The sequence below is a fragment of the Melanotaenia boesemani genome, chromosome 4, assembly GCF_017639745.1.
Source record: "Melanotaenia boesemani isolate fMelBoe1 chromosome 4, fMelBoe1.pri, whole genome shotgun sequence".
Classification (NCBI taxonomy): Eukaryota; Metazoa; Chordata; class Actinopteri; order Atheriniformes; family Melanotaeniidae; genus Melanotaenia; species Melanotaenia boesemani.
In genome coordinates this window covers 40,507,560-40,534,705 of record NC_055685.1, presented here as the reverse complement: position 1 = coordinate 40,534,705, position 27,146 = coordinate 40,507,560, and the positions used below count along the sequence as shown (strand labels likewise).

The 27,146-nt window shown below is 46.2% G+C and overlaps 1 protein-coding gene across 1 annotated transcript; it reads right to left on the bottom strand.

Moving 5' to 3' along the window:
- Positions 1-1,157: 1,157 nt before the first annotated feature.
- LOC121637614 (reticulon-3-B-like) lies at positions 1,158-25,629 on the bottom strand. The gene is made up of 8 exons (XM_041981775.1): positions 25,383-25,629; positions 16,815-16,965; positions 16,678-16,734; positions 16,469-16,607; positions 11,183-11,252; positions 10,828-10,874; positions 1,721-1,779; positions 1,158-1,486 (listed from the first exon to the last, which is right to left on the bottom strand). The coding sequence occupies exons 1-8, from the start codon at positions 25,525-25,527 to the stop codon at positions 1,438-1,440; spliced, it is 717 nt and encodes a 238-aa protein (XP_041837709.1). The 5' UTR covers positions 25,528-25,629; the 3' UTR covers positions 1,158-1,437.
- Between the last annotated feature and the right edge of the window lie 1,517 nt (positions 25,630-27,146).

The window sequence follows — 27,146 nt, the reverse complement described above, 5'->3', positions numbered from 1 at the left end:
CCAAACGTGATCTAGAAAGAAGAAGAACCATAGCAACAACCAGCAAAAAAACTAAGAAGAAGAAACATAGTAACAACCAGAAAACACAACACACAGAATGGTAGGGGATTAATAGGATGAGGGAATGATGGTGGTCTTGGGTCTATTGTTAATAGAATAAGCCAGAACTGAAAAAAATATCAGACTGGAGACAGCATGAACACAGAATTTATTTACTTCCTTGTTCTCCAGCCCTCTCGCTCTCTGATTGCCTACATTCCATGCCACATCACTATCCACACAGTCACAATGCACGAGTCATCTGCGTTCCTCAGAAATGAGGTCATAAATATTGAACATGTTCAATCTTTCCGATTGTCGGCTCCCATTTTGGAGCGGATTATCGGGACAAATCTGCTCATAACACACTTCAGACCAGGGGCGTTGCTAGGCATAAAGCTCTACTGAGGCACAGGCCCCCTACCACATATCCCCCGTCTCCCACACACACACATACACAGTAATAAACAGAAATTCTTCTAATTGGAACAAAATCTACATTACCCAAAGTTAAAAGTTTCTCTGTGACCATTGCCGGCTCCATAGTCTCCCCTTCCTCTCAGGTTAAGAGTCTGCGTGTGATCCATGTCATTACATTGTCATTTCAATCTCAGTAACATTACCCGGTCTGCATATTTCCATCTACGAAACATCAACGGACTACACCCCTCCCTCACCCACCATGCTGCCACTATCCTTGTTCACAGTCTTATTACCTCCCCTATCGATTACTGCAACTCTCACCTGTTTGGCCTTCCTCAAAAGTCCCTCCATGAGCTTCAACTGGTTCAGAACTCAGTTGTGTTCTATGTTGTTTTATGCCTGATTGTTTTTTTAATATGTTTTTGTTTTTCTGTCGTAAAGTGTCCTTGTGGTCTTGAAAGGTGCTTTGAGATAAAATTTATTATTATTAATATCCCAATTAGGAAGATTTGTCCAGCTCTTTGGCTCAAATAAGCACTGAACAAGCTGTGTGCACTTACGCCCAAGATAATAATTAAACAAAGAACTATTGTAGGGGAAAGAAAAAATAATCCTGCTTCTAGCACTACATAACAGCACCTGGGCCCACCTGGACTCCCAGCATTCTGACTACCACTTAATGATGACATCACTCCTGGGTGAATTCTTGCTTGTGTTGTTCTTCCTCTCAGATGTAAGCCGCTTTGTAGAAAAGTGTGCTAAATAACTGTTGAAAGTCAACCACCGGTCACTGGAATCACTTAGATTCATAGAGAGAAGTGTAACATTTTGAGGATCATCAACAACTTGCAGAGAGTAGAGCTAGAATACAGAGTAAAAACAGCAAACTGTTCATTGCTACTCCTTTTATTAAACATCTTCGAGAGCCAGCCCTACAATCAAGATGGAGGGGGAGGAGCCAAACATGCTCAGGTGTCACTCAGCTTTGGTCCGCTGTACAGCTCCAGGTAACCTGTCCTGCAGCCTAGAAACAGAGACCAAAGATCAGCTGATGACCAGGCAAGTCCACCTGCGCAACCATGGAAACTGAAAATATGTAATTACATCGTCAGTGATGGAAACAAATACTGAACAGCCTTAACAACACCAGAAAGACCTATGTTAGGTCAGGAGGCTGTCTGATTGATTAATTATCAAAAGCAGATTAGTCCAAATCACCTTCCTCCAACCTGAACTCTGAAACATTGAAATGACTTACTTCTGCATTGTTTCCTCCAGTCTGGTCCGAACCATCTTGATTAGCCCATCAATCTGAGCCTGAAGAGAAACAGCCAATCAGGACAAAGCAGGTTATTCAGGTGTTTCAGCAACAAATCTGATCAATAACAGGCAGTAACCTGGTTTAGTCAGAGTTACATAACCAGTTTCTCACGAAGTTTAGCTCTGACAGGTAGATCAGTGTGCTCACAGACATCCATGAAACACTGACCACAGATACACTTATTAATTAATCAGCTGATCAAAGGCATGATCAAAGAGTGATCACAGGGCTAACCTCAGGGCTGATCAAATGACTGATCAAAGAACGGATTAATCACAGGGCTGCATATCAGTAATAAACATAAAACTATTAATAAAATAATAAAACAAGTAAAAAAAAATAAAGTCCTGAAAAAAAACATACAGAGCAGATAATCAATGACACACCAAGAGATGGGAAAAAGACAAAATATTTCGGACTGTTGGGAATCAGCGAGTAAACCTTTTCATTAGAAAGTGGATGTGATTCTGCTAATGCAGACGTTGCCTCTGACATTCGGTCACCAGCAGGATGCAGACTCAGCACCCACAGGCTCTCTTCCTCATCTCTGGAGACTTCAATCACACCTCTCTGTCATCTGTTCTGCCAACATACACACAGAACGCCACCTATCCCTCCAGAGACTATGAAACACTGGACTTATGTTATGTCGACACCAAGGAGGCATATTCTGCATTAGAGGGTCACACGGGAGTGCATTATTACTCCTGTCCCATCCCACTCCCACAGAAAAAAATCTTGTCCCATCCCAATCCCGATAAAATTACTCCAGATCCCATCCCACTACCATTTTTTTAAATTTATTTAGTCTTTAGGCATTACATTGAATTTAATTAAACGTTCTCACCCTTCTTTTTTAGACCAGCTGCTAAGTGTTTCTAACTTTTTTTGTGGTAAATTACAATTATAAAAAAGAGGGGGACAACAATAAAACAGTACATGGTTACCACCATGTCTACCTGTTACGCAGGGACTCCGCAAAGACAAAAGCAGGTTAACCACTCTTTATTAATCACCAAGAACACAAGGAAACAGTCTTACTGAGACAGACACTGCAGGAGTCGGCGGGAGGGACTGGAACCAGGGAGCCAGGAATGGAGAAGGGAAGAGTCCACAGTGTGCGTAGGTTAAGGTCCAACAGGGAGTGATGGTGGTGCTGCCGTAGATAAGGGCTGGTGAGTGAAAGGGAGACAGGTGTGGCTGATCTGGGACAGGTGTGAGCAATCAGGGGAATGATCACTGAGGAAAGGCTTGGGCAGACCAGGTGAGGGCGTGACAGTACCCCCCACCGAGACGACCAACAGGATGCAGGAGGTTGACCGGAAGGCCGCGACGACTACAGACAGAATCTCTGGCGGACGACCAGAAGGGGGAGATGACTGCAGACAGGGCTCAGGCGGTTGTCCTGGAGGACGGGCAAACATGGGCCTGGTCTCTGGAGGATGACCCGGAGGACGAGCAGACATGGGCCAGGTCTTTGGAGGACAACCTGGAGAATGAGCAGATGGGATTTCTGGAGGCTGAGCAGAAACACTCTCCGGCGGACGGCCAGAGGGCTGCACGGGCTGGAGCTGGAGCTGGAGCTCAGGCAGATGGCCAGAGGGCTGCACGACAGGAGCTGAGTCTCTGGCGGGCAACCGGGAAGCTGCACGGAAGGGAGCTATGGGGAGCTCGGTAACATCCACCTCATGGCGAGCCCAGGTGCCAGAGGCTGAAGAGGAGCAATCTTCTTGGCAGGGTGGACCACAGGTGACATAAGTGGAGCGTTTCGACCAGAGACCTCCTCGGGGCCGGAAACCAAAAGATAGGGAGGAGCCAGGGCCTGGAGAGGAGCGTCTCGCTCAGAGACCCCCTCGGAGACTGGAGCCACTGGCTGGAGAGGAGTGTAGTGACCATAGACCCCTCGGGGACAGGAACAGACAGACAGGGAGGAACCAGAGGCTGGAGAGGAGCGTCCCAGTCAGAGATCCCCTCGGAGACTGGAGCCATTGGCTGGAGAGGACCATCGTGCTCAGAGACCCCATCAGAACCAGAAACCACCAGAGGCTGCATGGACCTGGGAGCTGGCATCAGACATTGAAGCGCCGGGCAGGCGTGGAAGGCTGCATAGCCGGGCATGACCGTTAAGCTGGTGTCGGAGGCCGAGCTGGAGCAGACCATGACATCGGCGGCGGACATTGTGGAGCCGGGCAGGACCGGGGAGCAGGAGTCGGAGGCTGCGGAGCAGGACAGGACTGGGGAACAGGCGTCGAAGGCTGCAGAACCGGAGCTGACCGTTGCTTTGGAGTCGGACGCTGTATAGCCGGAACAGACCGTGGCAATGGCGTCGGACGCTGTAAAGCCGGAGCAGACCAGGGAGCAGGCGTCGGAGGCTGTGGAGCAGGACAGGACTGCAGGAGTCGGCTGTAGGGACTGGAACCAGGGAGCCAGGAATGGAGAACAGGAGAGTCTATAGTGTGTGTAGGTTAAGGCCCGACAGGGAGTGATGGTGGAGCTGGGGTCGATAAGGGCTGGTGAGTGAAAGGGAGGCAGGTGTGTCTGATCTGGGACAGGTGTGAGCAATCAGGGGATCACTGAGGAAAGGCAGGAAAGGCTTGGGCAGACCAGGTGAGGCCGTGACACTACCAAAGTACAATAAACCAGAGCAGAACATATAAAGTTGTATTTCACTCATTTCCAAATGTCAATTTTTTCGTTTGGTTCCCACTCCCCTCAGCTTTTTATCCTGTACCATCTCAATCATGTAACAATAACATTGATTTCCATCCTGTGGGAATCCTGCAGGAATCCCGTGACCAATGGGATTCCTGAAAAAACGTCAGCCTCTATTCTGCATCCCGCTCCCTCCTCTAGGAAGAGCTGATCACTATATTCTCCATCTCCAGCCTGTGTATAAACCTGTGGTACGGCAGGCTGTGGTCCCACATACAGAGAGGAGGTGGACAGCTGAGAGTGAGAAGGCTCTTAGGGACTGCTTTAACACCACTGTGTGGATGGAGCTCTGCGACACACATGGGGAGGACATTAATGCATCACAGACAGGATCACAGACTGCATAAGCCTCTGTTTGGAGAACACTGTTCCCTCCAAGGCGATGCGATGCTTTGCTAACAACTGGGGGCTTGGGTGGACCTTGATCTGACAGAGTGAATTCTGCATCTCACAATCCGGCCCCAGTTTGTGAGACCCGGGACCGTGTCTGACCTGCTGACCTGCAGCATAGGTGTCCCCCAGGAGACTGTGTTGTCATGTTTCTCTTCACCCTCTACACTTCAGACACAACATGGACAGCTGCGTTCCACAGAGTTCTTAGATGACTGCAATTGTCTGACTGATTACTGAGGACCACGACATGGACTATAGAGGACTGACGCAGAACTTTTTGGACTGGTGTCACCAGAACCACCTCCTGATCAATGCAGGGAAAACCAAGGATACGGTGGTGAAAAACTGGACTCACAACACGGAACACTGTACAGGAAGGGCCAGATCAGGTCTATCTTCTGAGGAGAGGCTGGTCTTTTGGAGTGAAGGGGGCCTCCTGAGGACCTTCTCTGACTCGGTGGTGGATCAGCCATCCCTTACGGTGTGGTCTACTGGAGCAGCAGCATCACAGAGAGGGAGAAGCTCTGTCCTGGGCTGGTCTCTAAACTCAGTGCAAGAGGTAGGTGACCTCCATGCTGGACCATGAGTCCCACCCCCTGCAGGAAACCCTGTCTGCTCTGGAGAGCAGCTTCAGGGACAGACTGACCAGATACTGTAAATATTAGTTTTTGTGTGTTCCTGTTTATCACCTATGGGCTTCTGCTTCCTGCACCTGCACTGTTGCAGCAAAGCAGTTTCCCCACTGAGTGACTAATAAAGGTTTCCTATTCATATTATCCAAACCGAACCGAGTCTGAACAACATATGGACCGAAAGAAAGAAAAAAAACAGCAGGAATGATAGTGATACTGATCTGAAAATGTCTTTGATGTGCTGGATGTAGTGTGCAGACAAATGGTCACAAATTGTTCTACAATCTTTATTTTCTAAAATGAAAAAAATCAATCGAACATCCTTTTACATGTCACATAATACATGTCACACAGGTCTAAGCATGTGAGAGGCATCACATCTCCCTGACTAATGAAATAGTGATCTTAAAGATAAGTGTGACGGACTATCTGTCAGTCCTGTCATCCTTATACAGGTGCTTGTCATACAATTAGAATATGATGAAAAAGTTTATTTATTTCAGTAATTCCACTGAAAAAGAGAAACTTCTGTAATGTCGACATTCATTCCTCACAGACTGACATATTTAAAATATTTCTTTTCATTTTGATGATTATGACTGACAACTAATGAAAACCCTAAATTCAGTACCCCAGAAAATTAGAATATTGTGGAAAGGTTTGATATTGAAGACACCTGGTGCCACACTCCAATCAGCTGATTAACACAAAACACCTGCGAAGGCCTTTAAATGGTCTCAGTCTAGTTCTGTTGGCTACACAATCATGGGGAAGACTGCTGACCTGACAGTTGTCCAAAAGACGACCATTGACACCTTGCACAAGGAGGGAAGACACAAAGGTCGATACTAAAGAGGCTGGATATTCACAGAGCTCTGTGTCCAAGAACATTAATAGAGAGGCGAAGGGAAGGAAAAGATGTGTAGAAAAAAGTGTACAAGCGGTAGGGATAACTGCACCCTGGAGAGGGTTGTGGAACGAAACCCATTCAAACATGTGGGGGAGATTCACAAAGAGTGGACTGCAGCTGGAGTCGGTGCTTCAGGAACCAGCAGCACAGACGTATCAAGACGTGGTTTCAGCTGCCACGTTCCTGGTGTCAAGCCACTCTGGAACAAGAGACAGAAGCGTCTCGCCTGGACTAAAGACAAAAAAGACTGGGCTGCTCCTGAATGGTCCAAAGTTATGTTCTCTGATGAAGGAAATGTTGATGTCCTTTGGAAATCAAGGTCCCAGAGTCTGGAGGAAGAGAGGAGAGAATCCACATTGCTTGAGGTGGAGAGTAAAGTTTCCAGTCAGTGATGGTTTGGGCGTCATGTCATCTGCTGGTGTTGGCCCACTGTGTTTTCTTAGGTCCATGGTCAATGCAACCGTCTACCAGGAAACTGGCCTGACCTTAACCCCGTAGAAAATCTATGGGGTATTGTGAAGAGGAAGATGCGATACGTGATACCCAAGAATGCAGAAGAGCTGAAGGCCACTATCAGAGCAACCTGGGCTCATAACACCTGAGCAGAGCCACAGACTGATGGACTCCATGCCACGCCGCATGCTGCAGGAATTCAGCTGCAACTAAGTAGTGAGTGCTGTACATGCTCATACTTTCCATGTTCATACTTTTCAGTTGGCCAACATTTCTATAAATCCTTTTTTTGTATTGGTCTTAAGTAATATTCTAATTTTCTGGGGTATTCCTAAGGAGCTCAGGGCAGCCAACACTGTAAGCACTTTTAAAGCTAAATTAAAAACTTACCTTTATAGAATGGCTTTCTTATTATGAATTTGTTTTTCTTAATTAATTTTATTGTCTCTTTTGAATTCATGTTTTATTGTTTTACCTTTGTGTATGTATTCTTAAATGCTGTGAAGCACTTCGTAACTTTGTTTCGAAAAGTGCTATACAAATTATTATTATTATTATTATTATTTTCTTTTTTTTTTTTTTTTTTTTTTTTTTTAAACCTGTCTTGTCCAGCATCGTTGCAAACAGAATGATTGTCTGGCTGCTGTCTGGTGCTGGGCAATTTTACTCTATCAAGCAGGGATTTATACTACATGTATAAAGTCCCTCTTGATGAAAAACTTTATTAAATCAGACTCTTAATGCTGGACTCGACCGGAGGGGACAGAGAGAGAGAGAGAGAAAAGAAAGTAGAGAGAAGAGGGAGGGGAGAGAGAGGGACAGAAAGGGTGTGGGGAGTGCGGGTGGGGACTTGAAACATCATACAGAAGACCATGTAATCCATACTACTTACAACATATATAGCTACGATCATCCTAGCCAGTAGGTCATTACACAACTAGTTGATAATAGTAACAATAATAATAATAAGAGTAAGAGTAATAATAATAATAAGAACAGAAATAATTAAAAAAAGAAACAAAATATGATAATAGATATAAGTGAAACTGCTGTATTCAAGAACACGCGCAGAGAAACCTGTGTGGATGTGTTGGAGAACTCGGCCACACGGCGACGCAAAGACTGTGTGGAGACGTTCAGGAAGGAGTGACCATGCAGAGTGATCATGCAGATGCCACCTCACTTGAACAGAGGCCAGAGTCAGGCCAGCGGTCCCGAGACCCAGGCCACCAGCCCCCCCGCAGGCAACAGATCCCGACCGGTCCACAGAGACGACCACTCGCCCGCCCAGGAAGGCAGCAGCAGGAGACCCCAGCAGGAGCCGCCCCGCGGACCCAGGGCACCGGCCCCGGCGGGCCGAGGCCAGCAGTCCCCGACCCCCCCCGGGCACCGGCCGCCCGGGACAGACGGGGCAGAGGGTATTTTCTACCTCAGCTCTGTAAAGTGATTCATCCTTTGACCTGACTAGACCGACAACAGTGGTGTCGTCTGCATACTTGACAATCAGATTGTTAGGATGGTAGCAGCACAGTCATATGTGTACAGAGTGGACAGCAAAGGACTTAGAATACAACCTTGTGGGGAGCCGGTGTTCACACAAAGTCCATCAGATACACAGCCATTAATTTTGACCTTCTGTGGTCTGCAAGTTAAAAAGTTTAAAATCCATTTGCAGATGGCATCACCAAGTCCAAGAGATTTCAGTTTGTGAATGAGCTTCACAGGAACCAGAGAGTTAAAAGCAGAGCTGTAGTCTATAAAAAGCATCCTTGCTTTTCCTTTATTCAGATGTTCATCTACAGAGTTCAGAGCAAAGGAAATGGAGTCTTCAAAGCTTCTGTTTTGTCTGTAAGCAAACTGGAGCGGATCCACAGACACAGGACCCTGATCTTTATATAGTCCAACACCAGTCACTCAAAAGTTTTCATTAAAACAGAAGTTAAGGCCACTGGCCGATAGTCATCAAGGCACTTCACAGGTGTCTTCTTAGGCACTGGTAGTATGACAGACTTTTTAAAGCTAAGTGGAACAGTGCAGTTTCTAAGTGACATATTATACAGGTGAGTTAAACAGGAGCAAGTTGCTCTGAACACAGTCTGAGAACACGAGGAGGAAGGTCGTCTGGACCGGAGGCTTTCCTCACCTTGGTCCTGGACATCCTGTGGGTTGTCCTCTTTAAAATATCCTTCTATCTTGTCTCTGTAGAATCGCTTAGCAGCTTTGATAGATGCTTCAAAGAATATCTGGCCTGCTTATAGGCAGCAGCATCACCAGCTTTAAAAGCCGCTGCTCGTTCCTTGCATTTCATACTCACATCTGAGGTGATCCAAGGTATTTGATTGGGATGGTTTTTAATACCCATCCGTGGGACACAACAGTCAATATAAAAGTTTATTTATCCAGTCACCACATCACTGTATTCATCGAGGTCTTCTGACCGGAAGACAGACCAATCCGTGGCATCAAAACAACCTTGTAATTGAATTTAATTGTCTTTAGTCCAGCACTGAACAATATGTATTATTGGCTTTATCTGTCTACTCCTCTGAATGTATGTAGGAAGAAGAAGAATGGAGGAGTGATCAGATTTGCCAAAAGCAGGTCTGGGAATGGAGCGATAAGCTGACATTACTGTAACAATGATCTAAGATCCATGCTCCTCTGGTAGGATGTTTCACATGCTGGTAGTAGTTGGGAGGACAGTTTTAAGCTACTATCATCACAGCATTAGGATGAGAGCTCTCGTGTGTGTGCAAAAGGTCACTTAGATCCTTGAGAGCAGCTGAAGTGTCCGGCCGTGGGTGAATGTACACGGCGCATAAGAAGAGTGGCCGTAGAGTGGTCGTCCTGCAGACCAAGGTTCATGTCAAGGTGTCTCTGAGCTAGACACCAAACCCCTAATTGCTCATCATGGTTGAGCGCCTTGCATGGTAGCTTCCGCCATCAGTATGTGAATGTGTGTGTGAATGGGTGAATGTGACGTAGTATAGACCATTTACCATTAACAAGACAGAGAACTCCCAAGGGAGGTAAAAGGGGCGGCACTTTAGCACAAGACATTCAACATCAGCAGTGCAGGTTTGATTCATTATAACACTGTCCGTGCACCAATGTTCATTAATAAGAAAACATGCACCTCCTCCCTTTGTTTTCCCGATGCACTCTTTCACTCTGTCAGAGCGGTAGACAGAGAAGCCCGGTGGTTGAAAGGCTGAGTCCGGCACATCGCTATGAAGCCACGTCTCATCAAACAGAACACGGAGCAGTCTCTGGCTTCGCGTTGGGTCTGAAAACGGCTCAGCAGATCATCCGTCTTGTTTGGCAAGGACTGAACATTCGCCAAGTAAAGGGACGGCAGCGGGATCTTAGATAGACGGCCACGCAGTTTAACCAGCAGTCCTCCTCATTTTCCTCTGTGCCGACGCTTCTGACGCTGGTAACCTGCAGCAACCCAGCTGTAGGTATCATGTTGGCGGCCTACGCAGCAGTGTCTCCGCCCAGTCCCCTCACTGTACTCACGTCCTCCTCGGCTCGCCTCCTGGCTTCCACTGCCCCGAGTGGGGCAAACATTAAAATCATTACACCTTAGCTCAGGTGTTATGTTAGAGAGTCCACAAACTTTGTCCCGAATGTATAAAAGTGACTCACGATCATAACTTACTTAAGACAAACAATACGAAAAAACACTGCACAAGAGAACGCTTGCGAAGGCACCTTGCCTTGGTGCCATCTTGAGTACACATCAGGAGGAAATGATGATAAAAAAAATATATATTTTCACATATCATAATTAAATCGATATGTGAAAATATTTTATATTTGTATGTCTGCATACTATCATTTTTTCACTGTAAATATAGATTATAAAACTATTTGTGGGAATGTCTGTATTTTTCTTTAGTGTTGTGGGCATTTGTGATGGAATCGATGGATGAGGACCCTACCTTTTTCTTCTGGTAGATCAGTGGCGTGGTGAAGAAGATGACATTAGCTGAAGACACAAACAGAATACAAAAGATCAGTCTAAATTGAACTTGGATACTGGAACATGTGTTTCTGACCAAAACCTGTAGATTTAAAAAAATTCCAAATCAATTTCAGTAACATGGCAGAGAGGCGAAGAGGCCAGTACACAAACTAAAGTAAAAACAACTATAGTGAAGTCGGTCTGTGTAATATTTCCTTTTAAACATTCAATAAACACACCTGACATACCATCAGTGCAACAGGAATCTAACAGATGTTCATGTATAAGTTAAAACTCTCACTTTTTAATTGTAAATCAATGAGAAAACTTACCGAGAATCAATATGGTGACACCATTAAAGACAGCACCAATATATGTCATGATCCACATAGCAGCAGCCAGCTGAAACACAACAAGCAAACATATACCTGATATAACAAAGCTAAAACAAGACAAAACGCAGCTAACAGAAAAACATCTGAAACATGACACAGCACAGCTAACACATGAGGAGGAAAAACATCTGAAACATGACGTAGCACAGCTAACACACGAGGGAAAACATCTGAAACATGATGCAGCTCAGCTAACACACGAGGGAAAACATCTGAAACATGATGCAGCTCAGCTAACACACGAGGGAAAACATCTGAAACATGACGCAGCTCAGCTAACACACGAGAGAAAACATCTGAAACAGGATGCAGCTCAGCTAACACACGAGGGAAAACATCTGAAACATGATGCAGCTCAGCTAACACACGAGGGAAAACATCTGAAACAGGATGCAGCTCAGCTAACACACGAGGGAAAACATCTGAAACATGATGCAGCTCAGCTAACACACGAGGGAAAACATCTGAAACATGAAGCACAGCTAACACACGAGGGAAAACATCTGAAACAGGATGCAGCTCAGCTAACACACGAGGGAAAACATCTGAAACATGATGCAGCTCAGCTAACACACGAGGGAAAACATCTGAAACATGAAGCACAGCTAACACACGAGGGAAAACATCTGAAACATGAAGCACAGCTAACACACGAGGGAAAACATCTGAAACAGGATGCAGCTCAGCTAACACACGAGGAGGAAAAACATCTGAAACATGAAGCACAGCTAACACACGAGGGAAAACATCTGAAACATGATGCAGCACAGCTAACACACGAGGGAAAACATCTGAAACATGATGCAGCTCAGCTAACACACGAGGAAAAACATCTGAAACATGATACAGCACAGCTAACACACGAGGAGGAAAAACATCTGAAACATGAAGCACAGCTAACACACGAGGGAAAACATCTGAAACATGATGCAGCACAGCTAACACACGAGGGAAAACATCTGAAACATGATGCAGCTCAGCTAACACACGAGGAGGAAAAACATCTGAAACATGACGTAGCTCAGCTAACACACGAGGAAAAACATCTGAAACATGACGTAGCTCAGCTAACACACGAGGAAAAACATCTGAAACATGACACAGCACAGCTAACACACGAGGAGGAAAAACATCTGAAACATGACGTAGCACAGCTAACACACGAGGGAAAAACATCTGTAACAAGAGGGAAAATGGTTAATGGTCTATATTTATATAGCGCTTTTCTGTACCTAGGATGATAACCAAAACGCTTTTCATCATACATCACCCGTTCACACACAAGCATTTACACACTGATGACGGAAGCTGCCATGCAAGGCGCCAACCACAACACATCAGGAGCAACTAGGGGTTCGGTGTCTTGCTCAGGGAAACCTCGACATGAACTTGACTTGGCCGAATATCTAACCGGCAACCCTCAGGCTACAAGACGACCACTCTACCTTGACTTGCTGATCCATGCTGCCCCTGAATAACATCTGAAACATTAGTCCAGACCAGAGTTCAGACTAAACCTGGAGAAACAGCATTTAGCTGTTCTGCTGCAAACAAGTGGAACAAACTGCCAGTGGAGATTAAACTTTCACAAAATGTAGACCGGCTGGTAGATAAAAAAAAATCCACCGGCCAAACATATTTTTTACTGGCTAAGTTATTAAATTATTTAACACACACATATCTCTACGCACATGTTATTTCTATAATACTGTGTTGTGTTGTATCCAAACTGAAAGTGGAAGTCACAGCACTATTAAATAAAGGCAACCAGAAAAATGGTTTTATTTGATGAAGTATTAATATCTGAATCTATTAACTAAAACTTAATCAGTCTCGTCCCTCTCTACTCTTGGCCTCCTGCTCCTAACAGTCCTTGTGCCACAGCCTGACAGCCTTGGTGGGATCATACACCCTGATATTTGCTTTTTATTTTATTGTTTAAAAAATAAACTGAGCAAAAATTGATAATAAATACATTTAAAGCTTATTGATCAGATTCATGACAAATCAGTAATATTGAATATAAATAGCCACCACTTTTCACTGAACTTTCCGGGTTGGGGCTGAATGCTGCTATCTTCCAGTTCACCGTGTTTTCTTTTGGAAAGCTGGCCGGCTGCTGCTGAAAATCTCCACATATTTACCTGCTTCATTAGCCTGAGCTAAACGGTGAACAGAACTGAAACAGTGCAGCGCGTTCTCGTGTCACGTGCGAGTGTTTGCGTCAGTGCGTGTTTGTGTACGTGTGCGTCGTTCATACATGCAGACAGCAGAGGAACATGAAGAAGAAATCCACCGAAAGGAAGACTGAAAAACACGACTAATTTGGTACAAACATTTACTTGCCATTTGGCGGACAGCCCTCTGAGATTTACTCGCCAAATGAAAATGTTAAACATACATAACCTGCTGTCGAACATTGTAAACAAAAATGAATTTAAGCCTCTCAAATTCAGCTTTTCAAGGTTTTGTGTGACTGTGTGTATCTAGGTCTGTTTGTGTTTGTATGTGTGTGTGCGTGTGAGATTGTGTGTGTCTGTGACTCACTCAATCCCTCAACTTAAAGCAACATGTTGATGTCCCCACACATTCAGTTTGGTCATTTCTAACTCCGCCCCCATCAGCAATTTACAGGTTTATGATCTTCGTGTTTCAGATCACAGGGTAGTGGCGATGGATCTGCCTTTTCCTTCCCCCCCTATCAAATCAAAGTGACAGATCCATTTCAGAAATCTGAAGAACTCAGATGCGCTGGCTCTGGATCTTCAACTTCTCTCCTCTGGCCCTACCAACTCCCTCTCTGTTGCTGACTCTGGATTTTTACAACAGGTCCTTGAGCGGTCTTCTGGAATGTCATGCCACCCTAACATCCAAATCCGTCTCATTCACGCGCTCAGCACCTGGTACACCTGCGAGCTGCGAGAAATGAAGATGTCCTTGAACGACGGCTCAAAGACTCTGGACCCACTGTGCACAAACAGGTGCACAGGGAACACCAGAGGGCAAATACAGAAGCTTTGAGGATTGAACAGTCCAGGTTTTACTCCACCATCATCAATAACAGCTCCAATAACTCTAAACAACTTTTTTCAACAATAAATCACCTCCTCAAACCCCCTACTTCTCACTCTGAGGCCACTGAGGACAGGAGCAACATGCACATAGAGTTTTTCAAACAGAAAGTCAGTGACATCCACTCACACCTCTCCACCACGGCTGTCTTGTCCCCTTAGACTGTTGACCCAACATCTGGTATTGACCAGGCTTTTTCCTCATTCTCTGCTGCCACACAGGATGAGGTGAAAGACGTCATCAGGAAAATGAAGCCATCTACCTGCACCCTCGCCCCGTTCCCCTCAGCCTTGCTGAAGGCAACAATCTTTGCCATTTCTCCACTCATCACCAAAATCATAAACCACTCCATCTTGGCTGGCCATATCCCATCTGCATTAAATAATTGGGTCATCAGACCTCTACTGAAAAACCCACCTGGATCTAGAAGTTCTCTCCAACTACAGGCCCATCTCTAATCTTCCATTTCTGTCAAAAGTTCTGGAAAAATGGTTGCAGCACAGCTTCTTGCTCACCTCAAACACAATAACCTGTTTGAAAACTTTCAGTCTGGCCACAGCACAGAAACAGCACTGGTCAGAGTCACCAATGACCTCTTGATGGCAGCAGATAATGGCTCCCCATCCCTACTCATCCTCCTGGACCTAACAGCTGCATTTGATACAGTCGACCACAACATCCTCCTCCACCGTCTCGACTATTGGTCTCTCAGAAAATGTCCTTAACTGGTTCATATCATACCACACAAACAGAACTGAGCATGTCGCCCTGGGAAATTCATAATCTCATACGCATAATGTCACCTGTGGTGTCCCTCAGGGCTCTGTTTCTAGGCCCCACCCTTTTCACCATTTACATGCCCCCCCTCTGCAATATCATCAGCAGACATAGGATATCCTTCCACTGTTATACTGATAACACACAGCTCTACCTCCAAACAACCCCCATCTACTCTGCTCCCCTGCCAGCATCCACACTGACCACCTGCCTGGAGGAGATAGAGGAATGGATGAAGCTAAATTTCCTCCAGCTGAACAGTTCGAAAACACAAGCCATTCTTTTTTGGCACTGCACACCAGCTCTGCTCCTCCACCAACACCAGCACCACCTTCTCTGGCCAAAGCATCCCCCTTTCCACATGTGCCTCTAACTTGGGTGTTAAAATGGACCCTCACCTTACTTTTGACACCCACAGCAAACATCTCTGTAAGACCTCATTCTTCCACCTGAAGAATATCTCCAAACTCCGTCCAACACTCACCCTGGCAGATGCAGAGAAGCTTGTCCATGCCAATACATCCCAGAACCAAGCTTTGTAGCATGGGTGATCGGGTCTTTTCAGCTGCTGCCCCAAGACTGTGGAACCCCTACCAGACCACCTGAGAAGTCCACAGTCTTTAGAAGTTTTTTAAGCAAAACTTGAAAACCTTCCTTTTCAAAAAGCCTTCTGCTAAATGGTATTTGTTGAATTTTTTTATTCCATTTTCTGTAAGCACATTGAGATTCCTTGCAATATAAAGTGCTATACAAATTAAATTATTATTATAATTATTATTATTATTATTAACTGTTTTATCATCTACAGCAAGTCTGTTGGTCATAACAGTGGAAACAATTATTGTGCTGGTATCCAAAGAACCTCACACGGACATGATGTAGCACAGCTAAAATGGTAGCCTTGGTGAGATTCCTGTAGTGCAGTGGTTCCCAACCTAGGATTGGGGAGCCCCAGTGTGGTCCCCCAAAGAGCACAGGGTGTCCCTGAAGCTTTCAACATTCAGAGCCATTATGAATATTGTCCCTTTTTTAAGAAAAAAAAAAGCTATATCTTGCCCATTTAACTTAGGCTTTGTGGAAGGACAGGACTCAGACAGACTACATTATTTATGGTAAGAATCTCACTTTTGAAAGCATAAAACTAGCAGGGTTTCAGCACGGTGTGGGGCATGGGCTTCATGGCTTTTCAGTTTTCCATTGGCTATTTGCATGAAGGAGGTCCTCAGGGAAAATGGGTTGGGAACCACTGCTGTAATGGGCCATCCTTCGGGTATGTATTTTTTTTATTTCAGCTCTTCCCCTTGCGTTAGCCAACAGTGAAGGATTTAGTGTTCTTAGGTTTTGCTAAAACATGCTAATATAGCAGCTAACAACCTTCAGAGAGTCGACCAGGTCTTCCACAAGCATCAGCCTCCTAGTGTGATAGTTGAACCAGTTCAGGTAGATCAGACACTGATCAGCCAGCTGCCGGACTGACTCTGAGCACACAGAGATGTCCCTCTCTAGCAGATACCTGATGGAGGACACAGAAGACGTCAAAATGGGTGTTACTGTATGTGTTGTTGAATCATTGTTTGGGTTACCTGAACGGATGACCTTCGTCTGACTTCTGGATGGCCTGGATCACAGATTTATAAACCCTGTAGACAGAAGTGAGACCACCGGGATAATTTAAGTCACTGCCAGCTGATTTATATTGAGATAACAGATCCCCACCCACCTGAAGGTGATGGTGACACAGAGGCAAGCCAGCAGCAGGTACGACACCACACTGATGACTGACAGTGTTGCCATAGAGACCAGGACTAGCAGTGATAGTCCAAATGCCACTGCCGACTTCTTGAATTCTTTCCAGTGGGTGAGATGTAAGGCTGTAGAGCAAAACAAGACGCAACAAAACATTTTCACAGTGCTGATTGGTGAAGCTTTGCTGTGCAGGAGATAATTTTTGATGTGGAGCACTTTGGAGACGTTTTTGTTTTTAAAATGTGCTTTATAAATAAAGTGAACTGAATGATGGGAAAATTTTCTAAATCTTCTCTAACCTGGCAGCGAAAGAGGGAAAACCAGATGCATATGGACCTTTGATCACCTATAAAATCTTCCATCCACGATTTAAAGACAAGCCTTGTGTGAAGACCAGGGGCCTCATTTATCAAGCTGGCATAGGAACAAAAACCAGCATACATCAAAAATAGTCAACTTTTGGATTTATAAAAAACAAACTTTTTGGGAGAATGTTCCTACCTCCACAGTAACTCTGACCCTGCCATACGCACAAAATCTAGAAAAATGGGAAATGGGAACACCAACAATCAAGAAGAAAATCAAGCAAATGATGTGAAATGCTCCTCCCTGAGCCGCCACCTTACAGTGGTGGAGGAGTTTGCGTGTCCTGATGATCCTAGTGGCTATGTTGTCGGGGGCTTTATGCCCATGGCGAACAGGTTTCTAGGGGAGGGACCAGACAAAGCGTGGCTCAAAACACCCCTATGACGACAACAAATCATGAACCCAGGTTTCCCTTGCCAGGACATGGGTCACCAGGGTCCCCCTTTGGAGCCAGTCCTGGAGGTGGGGCACGGAGGTGAGTGCTTGGTGGCCGGGCCTTTGCCCTTGGGCTCAGCCCGAAAGGGTGACATGGGTCCCCCTCCCGTGGGCTCACCACCTGCAGTAGGGGCCATAAGGGTCGGGTGCAGTGTGAGATGGGCGCCGGCCAAAGGCGGGGACCCTGGCGGTCTGATCCTCGGCTGCAGAAGCTGGCTCTAGGGACATGGAATGTCACCTCTTTGGCAGGGAAGGAGCCAGAGCTGGTGCGCGAGGCTGAATGGTTCCGGCTAGATATAGTTGGATTCACATCAACACACAGCTTGGACTCTGAAACCACTGTCCTGGAGAGGGACTAGACCATCTTCCATTCTAGGGTTGCTTCTGGGGAGAGGCAAGTGTGGGTATGCCATTACACCCCGACCAGTGCCTTCAGGTGGGGGGACAAGTCCTGACTGTTGTTCGGCTTTTGGAGTCCTTGAAGGGGGTGTTGGAGACCACTCCTTCCGGGGACTTCCTCGTTCTGCTGGGGGACTTCAATGCTCATGTGGGCAATGACAGTGAGACCTGGAGGGGCGTAATTGGGAGGAACGGCCCTCCGATCTGAATTCGAGTGGTGTTTTGTTATGGGACTTCTGTGCTTGTCATGAATTGTCCAAAGCAAAAACCTTGTTCAGGCATAAGAGTGTCCACATGTGCACTTAGCACCAGGACACTCTAGGCCGCAGTTTGATGATCAAATTTGTAGTCGTATCATCGGACTTCCAGCAGTGTGTCTTGGACATTCAGGTGAAGAGAGGGGTTGAACTGTTCACCACCTTGTAGTGAGTTGGCTCAGATGGTGGGGGAGGATGCTGGTTAGGCCTGGCAGACCCAAGCGTGTTGTAATGGTGTGCTGGGAACATCTGGCGGAGTCCCCTGTAAGAAAGAATTTCAACTACCATCTCTGGCAGAGCGTCAACCATGTCCCGTGTGAGGTGGGGGACATTGAGTCAGAGTGGGCTGTGTTCCGTACCTCTGGAGTTGCTCCCAGGGAGAGGCGGCTAGCCAGAGCTGTGGCTGTAAGATCGTTGTTGGTGGACACCACAATAAGGGATGCCGTCAAGCTGAAGGAGGAGTCCTATCGGGCCTTTATGGCCTGTGGGACTCTAGAGGCAGCTGATGGGTATCAGTGAGCTAAGTGGAACGCAGCTTCAGCAGTCGCTAGGCAAAAACTTGGGCATGGGAGGAGTTTGGAGAGGCCATGGAGAATTACTTCTGGACTACTCTGAGGAGATTCTGGTTCACCATCCGACGGCTCAGGAGGGGAAAGCAGTGCTCCATCAACACTGTGTACAGTGGGGATGGGGGGCTGCTGACCTCGACTCGAGATGTTGTAAGGCGGTGCAGGAAATATTTCGAAGACCCACCAACACATCTGCGGATGAGGAAGCAGAGTCTGGAGACCCTGGCGTTGGCTCTCCCATCTCTGGGGCTGAGGTCACTGAGGTGGTTAAAAAGCTCCTCAGTGGCAGGGCCCTGGGGGTGGATGAGGTCCGCCCAGATTTCCTTAAGGCTCTGGATGCTGTATGGCTGTCTTGGCTGACACACCTCTGCAGCATCGCGTGGACATCGGCGAAAGTTCCCCTGGACTGGCTGACTGGGGTGGTGGTCCCCCTCTTCAAAAAGGCGGACCGGAGGGTGTGTTCCAACTACAGGGGGACCACACTCCTCAGCCTCCCTGGTAAGGTCTATTCAGGGGTGCTTGAGAGGAGGATCTGTCAGATCGTTGATCCTCATATTGAGGAGGAGCAGTGTGGTTTTCATCTCGGTTGTGGAACAGTGGACCAGCTCTACACCCTCTTCAGGATCTTGGAGGGGCATGGGAGTTTGCGCAACCAGTCTACATGTGCTTTGTGGACTTGGAGAAGGCATTCGATCATGTCTCCTGTGGACTCCTGTGGGGGTTCCGGACCCCCTTGTATGAGCTGTCCGGTCCCTGTACGACCGGTGTCAGAGCTTGGTTCGCATCACCTGCAGTAAATCAGAATCGTTTCCAGTGTGGGTTGGCCTCTGCCAAGGCTGTTCTGTGTCTCTGTTCATAACTTTTATGGACAGAATTTCTAGGCGCAGCCGAGGTGTTGAGAGGTTTCGGTTTGGTGGCCTCAGGATTGGGTCTCTGCTCTTTGCGGATGATGTGGTTCTGTTGGCTTCATCGGGCTGTGATCTTCAGCTCTCACTGGAGTGATTCGCAGCCTAGTGTGAAGCGGCTGGCATGAGAATCAGCACCTCCAAATCCAAGACCATGATCCTAAGCCAGAAAAGGATAGAGTACTTTCTCTGGGTCGGCTTCAGCAGTGATGTGGACTCTGCATCGGTATGTCATGGTGAAGAAGGAGCTGAGCCAAAAGGCAAAGCTCTTGATTTACCGGTCGATCTACGTTCCCACCCTCTGTGGGTAGTGACCAAAAGAATGAGATTGCGAATACAAGTGGCCAAAATGAGTTTTCTCTGCAGGGTGGCCGGGCTCTCCATTAGACATAGTGTAGAAGCTCTGTGATCCGAGAGGGGCTCAGAGTAGAGTCATTGCTCCTCCCCATCAAGAGGAGCCAGATGAGGTGGTTCGGGCATCTGGTTAGGATGCCTCCTGGACGCCTCCCTGGTGAGGTGGGTTAGGGCACGTCCCATTGAGAGGAGGCCCCGGGGAAGACCGGACAGGACACGCTGGAGGGACTACATCTGTCAGCTGGCCTGGGAATGCCTTGGGATCCCTCCGGACCACCTCGCGAATGTGGCCGAGGAGAGGGAAATCGGGGCTTTCCTGTTTAGACAGCTGCCCCTGCTACCTGACTCCGGATAAGCGGCAGATAATGGATGGATGGATGGATGGATGGATGGATGGATGATGATGATGATGATGATGATGATGATGATGATGATGATGATGATGATGGATGGATGGATGGATGGATGGATGGATGGATGGATGGATGGATGGATGATGATGATGATGATGATGATGATGATGATGATGATGATGATGATGATGATGGATGGATGGATGATGATGGATGGATGGATGGACGGAGGGTGATGATCGATGGATGGATGGATGGATGATGATGATGGATGATGGATGCTGGATAATGGATGATGGATGGAAGGATGGATGGATGGATGGATGATGAGGATGAGGATGATGATGATGATGGATGGATGGATGGATGGATGGATGGATGGATGGATGGATGGATGATAAGTAAATGGATGGATGGATGGATGGATGTCTCCAGTCATTTTAAAAACATTTCTCAGCTGACCAGATCTTTGGATTTCACTGTGTCATCACTGCACTTTGGTCCATTATTCCAGCAGAGCGGGAGGCAGACTGGGGGGTTAGGGTTACCCTAACCCAGACTGGAGGCTGGAGGTCTAGAAGTGATCCAACGCTCTGCTGGGTCTTAGAATGAATGACTGTAAGTGGTCAAGCTGAGAAAAAAAAAAAAAGGGGGGGGGGGGGTGGGTCACAAAAAATCATAGGAAAAACTCTTTCAATTTAATTGCAAAAACAAAACCCTTTACAGTAATAGTTCTGGCCCCCATAAAAGAGGTCAAAACAAATTTCAACATAGTTCACTGAAAAACTGACCTAACATACTGACACCTGAGGGAAACTACATACTGGCTGATCAGACCATTTTGAAACAAAAGGGGAAAAATGAAGCAGCTAAACAAACCACAACAACGACTTAACTAATTACTACAAATCTAAACAGTAACCTATTAGAGAAAACAAAACTAAACAATCAAAATTCTCTAAGCAAAAGAACAAAAGAAAACCTAAATCTTTCCCTACCCTACCTACATTTTCTTCCAATAAAATTGGAACATCCAATTAGGCTTCAGCCCCATTTAAGGAGATCCACACCAGCTGCCGATGACCACTCCCACACAGCAGCTTCCCAGGAACTGGGAACTCAAAGAGAAAATTGGTTTAAAGCAAACCAATTTAACAAGGTGACTAAGTTAACTAATGTGCGCACTCAGTCAGTCAACCACCTTGCCAAAACTCGTTAATGAAAATGTGAAATAAAAATTTGGGAAGTGAATGGGTGAGGTGACAACGCCAACTGTAGACTTTCACCCCAGGAAGTATTAAAAAATAAAAAACACATGCTAACAAAATAATGTAATAAAGTCCAAAACAATTAAAAATGCACACAAAATCAAACCGTGCAGGTCCATTAAACATGTTGTCGTGTATAAGAGTCGGCAGGAGCCCAGCCATGTGCTTGGTCTAGATGGGGAAGCCCAGTGGGGAGGATAAGCAGGCTCTTAAGAATAATGGACCTGGACAATACAGCAGAGCATCCAGGGATGCCGGAGCTAAATCCGGCTCAGAGCGCCCAGCCAACCTATGTCTACAAACAAAATTTAATGAGTTTCATATTAAAACCATACTGTACTATGGGCTAGATGTCCTGCCAGTAAATGAAGCCTCCCCTGCCTGAAGGAGGGAGGGAACCACAGCCAGACACCAAACTTCTGGATGATGGAAAAGGCAGCCTGGCCTGATGCCAAGGCACTGCAGCAGCCAAGATAGAAGGGAATAGACAGTCCACCTGACAAAGGCAGAACCAATACCGGCTGCCCTAACCACAGCCAGCAAACTGCCGCACTGCAGACAAAATTAAGCAGCTGTCACAGGAAATCGTTGCTACCCACAAGCAACACTGATGACACTTACATTGGATCTGCGATCAGGGTCTCCTGGCAAGACCAGCCATACCCACTGCCAACCAGCCCCAGAAGGGAAGAAAACACACACTGAGAAGCAGACACCAAGCCAGCTACAAAGCTGGGTGTCTGCTTGGTTCTGGAGGGATAAGGTGGAAGTCTTTCCCACCACGTTCAGAATAGTGAATAGTACATTTAAAGTGTTTGTTTAATTAACTGAAACAAGAGAAAAGAAAATGGTTGCCAGACCTTGTTTAGTGTGTGGCTGCTCAAGCTGACATTACAATGACTGAAGCTACTTTCCACCTGTTCCTTTACTGAAATCAGGGCTTCCAATCACTTTCATGGCCACAGGTGTGTAAAATGAAGCATGCAGACTGTTTCGACTAACATCTGCGAAGGAATGGGTCGCTCTCAGAAGCTCAGAGGATTCCAGTGTGGTACTATGATAGGATTCCACCTGTGCAACAAGTCCACTTGTGAAAATTCTTCACTCCTAAATATTCCCCAGTCAGCTGTTAGTGGGATTATAACAACGTGGAAGCGTTTGGGAACGACAGTAACTGTCGGACGGCGGATGCTGAGGCACATAGTGTGCAAAGGTTTGCAACTTTATGTAGAGTCGGTTGCTCCAGACCTCCAGACTTCATGTGGCCTTCAGATCAGCTCCAAACAGAACTGAGCTTCATGGATCGGGTTTCCACGGCAGCAGCTGCATCCAGACCATCATCACCAGAAACAATGCAGCGCGTCGGATGCAGCGGTGTAGAGAACGCCACCACTGGACTCTGGATCAGTGGAGACCCGTTCTCTGGAGGGATGAATCATGCTTCACCATCTGGCGATCTGATGGAAGAGTCTGGGTATGGCGGTTGCCGGGACAACTGTACTGGTCTGGCTGCATTGGGCCAAGGTGGTGGAGGGGGTATTATGGTTTGGGGTTGTTTTCCAGGAATTGGGCTTTCCCCCTGAGTTCCAGTGACAGGAACTCTGAATGCTTCAGCCTACCAAGAGATTTTGGAGAATTCCATGCTCCCAGCTTTGTGGGAACAGTTTGGGAATGGTCCTTTCCTGTTCCAACATGACTGAGCACCAGTGCACGAAGCAGGTCCATAGAGACCTGGATGAGGAGTCTGGTGTGGAGGAACCTGATCAGCCTGCACAGAGTCTTGACCTCAACCTGATAGAAGACCTTTGCGATGAATGAACCGGAGGCTGAGGGCCAGGCCGTCTGGTCCAGCATCAGTGTCTGACCTCACACATGAGCTTCTGGAGGAAGGTCAGAAACACCTATAAACACCCTTTTTTTAACTTTATTTTTACGATATTTTACCTTTTTTAACAGGCACCAAAACAAAAACACAAGGACAGAAAAAAAAGAACATCAAAAAGAAACACAGCAAAATAAACAAGGTGGGTCAATGAGTCACATTTTGATCCCTGCCTGACTTTGGAGGGCTAATTTAGATTTGTATGGTCCTGTTTTAGTCCATGTCAGATTATTCTCATACATAATCTCATGCATACATGAGCAGAATGATTCCTCCATGACAACTCCTTGCAAGAATTATTTCAAGATGCATTTAGGAGTTTCACACTTTTTATTACAAGTATTGGAGAACACATCCAGCCTTGGGTCTACAAATACATGCACATGTACTGGTTGTTAATGCACTCAGACAGTTACACTCTGGTACTTCAAATGATGCATCTACATTTACTGACATGTTTATATTCCCACCATTTTACACTTCTCTGGGGTGTTTTCCATATTAAAAATGTCTTCATTAATACCTATCAATTCCCTCTTTGTTGGGGGTTCTTAGCCACTTTCCAGCAGTATATTGATCAGGTGTTGGGGGCGGCTTGGCTCAGTGGTTGTCTTGTAGCCTGAGGGTTGCTGGTTCGACCCTTGGCCAAGTCGAGTTCATGTCGAGGTGTCCCTGAGCAAGACATTGAACCCCTAGTTGCTCCTGATGGGTCGTGGTTAGCGCCTTGCATGGTAGCTTCCGCCATCAGTGTGTGAATGTGTGTGTGTGAATGGGTGAATGTGATGTATGATGAAAAGCGCTTTATAAATACGGACTGTTTACCGTTTATTTGTCTCTAGAATTGATTATGATCAATTGATCACCCCATTATTATGTTAATAATCTTTCTCATTTCAATCCAGTAAGGCCGAATTGGGGTCCCCACATTTCTTCCAACAGTTCCCAGAACTGTAGGTCCTTTTGAATTTGTGTTCATTTGAAAACTCTGATACACATCACAGTAATCCTGCTTTAACAGTAAGCGGTCATGTGGAGCAGATTATGGAGGTGGAACTGCATTCCACAGGGACCTGGTTCTGATCATAACCAGACTCTGGACCTACTGGTTCCAGTCATGCAGCTGAACAAGCGACCAGTTTGTAAAATAATTAAAGTTAAAGATGAACTTTATCAATCAATAAGTGAGCATACTCAGATGTCTGTGGATAAACAACAGCATCTGATAACTGATCAATATGTTTGATCAGACCTTGATCGATGAAACAATGAACAGACCAGTTCTGTTCTGAGATCAGCTGTTACACAATCAGCTGATCAGCAAAACAAAACAGCTTTGTTACCAGATCCCAGTTCACCCAGTTAAACAGGCTTTAACCAGTCAAACTGCCCAACTTTAACTGGTTAAACTGATTAACTGGTTTCTCTTCTTAAAACTCACCTGTTCAACTGTTTTCTCTTTTTAGTTTTATTTATCTGCTTTTATTCTGTAAATCACTGCAGATGTTTTAAATATAGTTGAACTGGAGTCACTGGCTAATTTTAAATGGTCCAATTGGTTGACTTTAAATGGTTTACCTAAATTTAATTGGTTAAACTGGCAGAACAGATATGAAGATCAAAGATTTGATTAAAACACAAACAGCCAATCAGCAGCTGTTTGATTGATCCGATCATGCTGGCAGTTGTCACTTGAACAGACAGTTTCCATGACAACAGGATGTCTGCTGATGCCTGGCAGCTCAGGTGAGTCTTACCTGCATGTGTGAGGTCTCTGAGTGAGGAGGAAGAGGAGTTGTTGGATGATGAAGAGTCACAACTGCTGGTGCAGTCGGCCATTTTCTGCTTCTCATGCAGGTTCGAACCTCCGTCTGCCTCTGGAGCTGTGCAGGGTGATGTCATTGGGAGGGCGTGGTCTGCCGCCTGGGCGGGGCTTGTTGTTGGGGGCGGGGTCACATGGTGCCAAACATCATGATTACAGAATCTGAGCTCACATCAGTTTTTAGAGGGAGAGAGAGGAAGAAAGAAGGAGAGAGAGGGAGAGGGAGAGAGAGAGTGGGGGGGGCAGAGAGAGAGAGAGACAGGGAGAGGGAGAGAGCGAGGGGGGCAGGTAGAGAGAGAGGGAGAAAGAAGGAGAGAGAGAGCGAGACGGGGGGGGGGTCAGAGAGAGCGAGAGAGAAACAGGAAGGGGGGCGGAGGGGAAGAGGGGACAGAGAACATGGAATAGAGCCCCTCCGCCAGCGGGTCTGGACCTACCAGCTGATAAAAGCATTGTAACTGCTGGACATCTATCAGAACAACACAAACATAACTTCTGGCTCTGAACAGAATATCTGAGCACCGAGACTGATGAGGACCTGAGAAAAACATGGACCAGGTACAGGCCCAGACCACAGTTTCTGATTAGACTCAGACTATTTAACTAGAGTTTCTGACTAGACTTAGACTAGTTAACTAGAGTTTCTGATTAGACGAAGACTAGTTAACACAGAGTTTCCTACTAGATTCAAACTAGTTAACTATAGGTTCTAACTAGACTCTGACTAGTCAACACAGACTTTCTGACTATACTCAGACTAGTTAACTAGTTTCTGAATAACTAGTAACTAAATCACATTTCACCACTTAGCCCTACCACTTAGCCCTACCCCTCTGTTTTGAGTGTTCATATGTAGGGGTAGGGGTGTCCCAATTCCTTTTACAACAGAGGGGTAGGGGTAAGTGGTCGAGCTATATGCCTCTTCAAACGAAGATTTTTCAGAGGCACACTTCAAACGGAGGGATATGAAAAATATACCGTCCTATATGAAAAAGCAAGTGTTTCTATGCACATCACCCTTTCTTGAGGTGCAGGGTAACACACACTCACAAAAAGCCACAGAGAAAAGGAGATAATGCCTGTAAACACAATGAATTTTAATTGCGTGCAAAAGTTCAACATTAAGTTCTATATCGGCCTGTCGCGATAAGTAATAAATCAAATAATGGCATGGTGAGGAAAAGATGAGCACGACAAGTATCTTGACTGAACGCTCTTGCAGAGTGATCTCTCTCATGTCATATTTGACATCAGCATGTTGCAGCATGAGACCGTGGTGAAGCACCTGTACGAGCTGGTATGCTGCATTTGTTTACAGGGCTGCCAACTGTCACGCATCGGCCATGAGACTCACGCATTTGAGTGGCTTCTCGCACTCTTGCACTCCAATTTCTCATGTTGGAATACACATCTAGACCAATGCCAGCTAATGGAGAGGTTCAAGAGGATTCTCAGTGGGCCACATTACTTTTAGGCCGGTGTCCCAGCATATATGTTAAAAAAGACGCAGCGTCGCAGCAGCGCAGTTCACTCACTGCTCATTGATCAGTCTGACACTGTCGCGGCCTGTCCTGCTAATCCTCCATCAGCACTCCCCTGATCCTCCACACCTGTCCCTGATCCTCACACTCCAATCAAGCCAACCTGTTACACCGGTTTCCCATTGACTCACCAGCCCTAATATTCCTCAGCACCACACTCA

Coding starts and splice junctions, on each gene's coding strand:
- LOC121637614 (XM_041981775.1), bottom strand. CDS start 25,527: ATGACATCACCCTGCACAGCTCCAGAGGCAGACGGAGGTTCGAACCTG. Junction 16,608..16,677: donor GACGAAGGTCATCCGTTCAG/GTAACCCAAACA, acceptor GTCCTCCATCAG/GTATCTGCTAGAGAGGGACA. Junction 1,487..1,720: donor CTGGAGGAAACAATGCAGAA/GTAAGTCATTTC, acceptor CTCTGTTTCTAG/GCTGCAGGACAGGTTACCTG.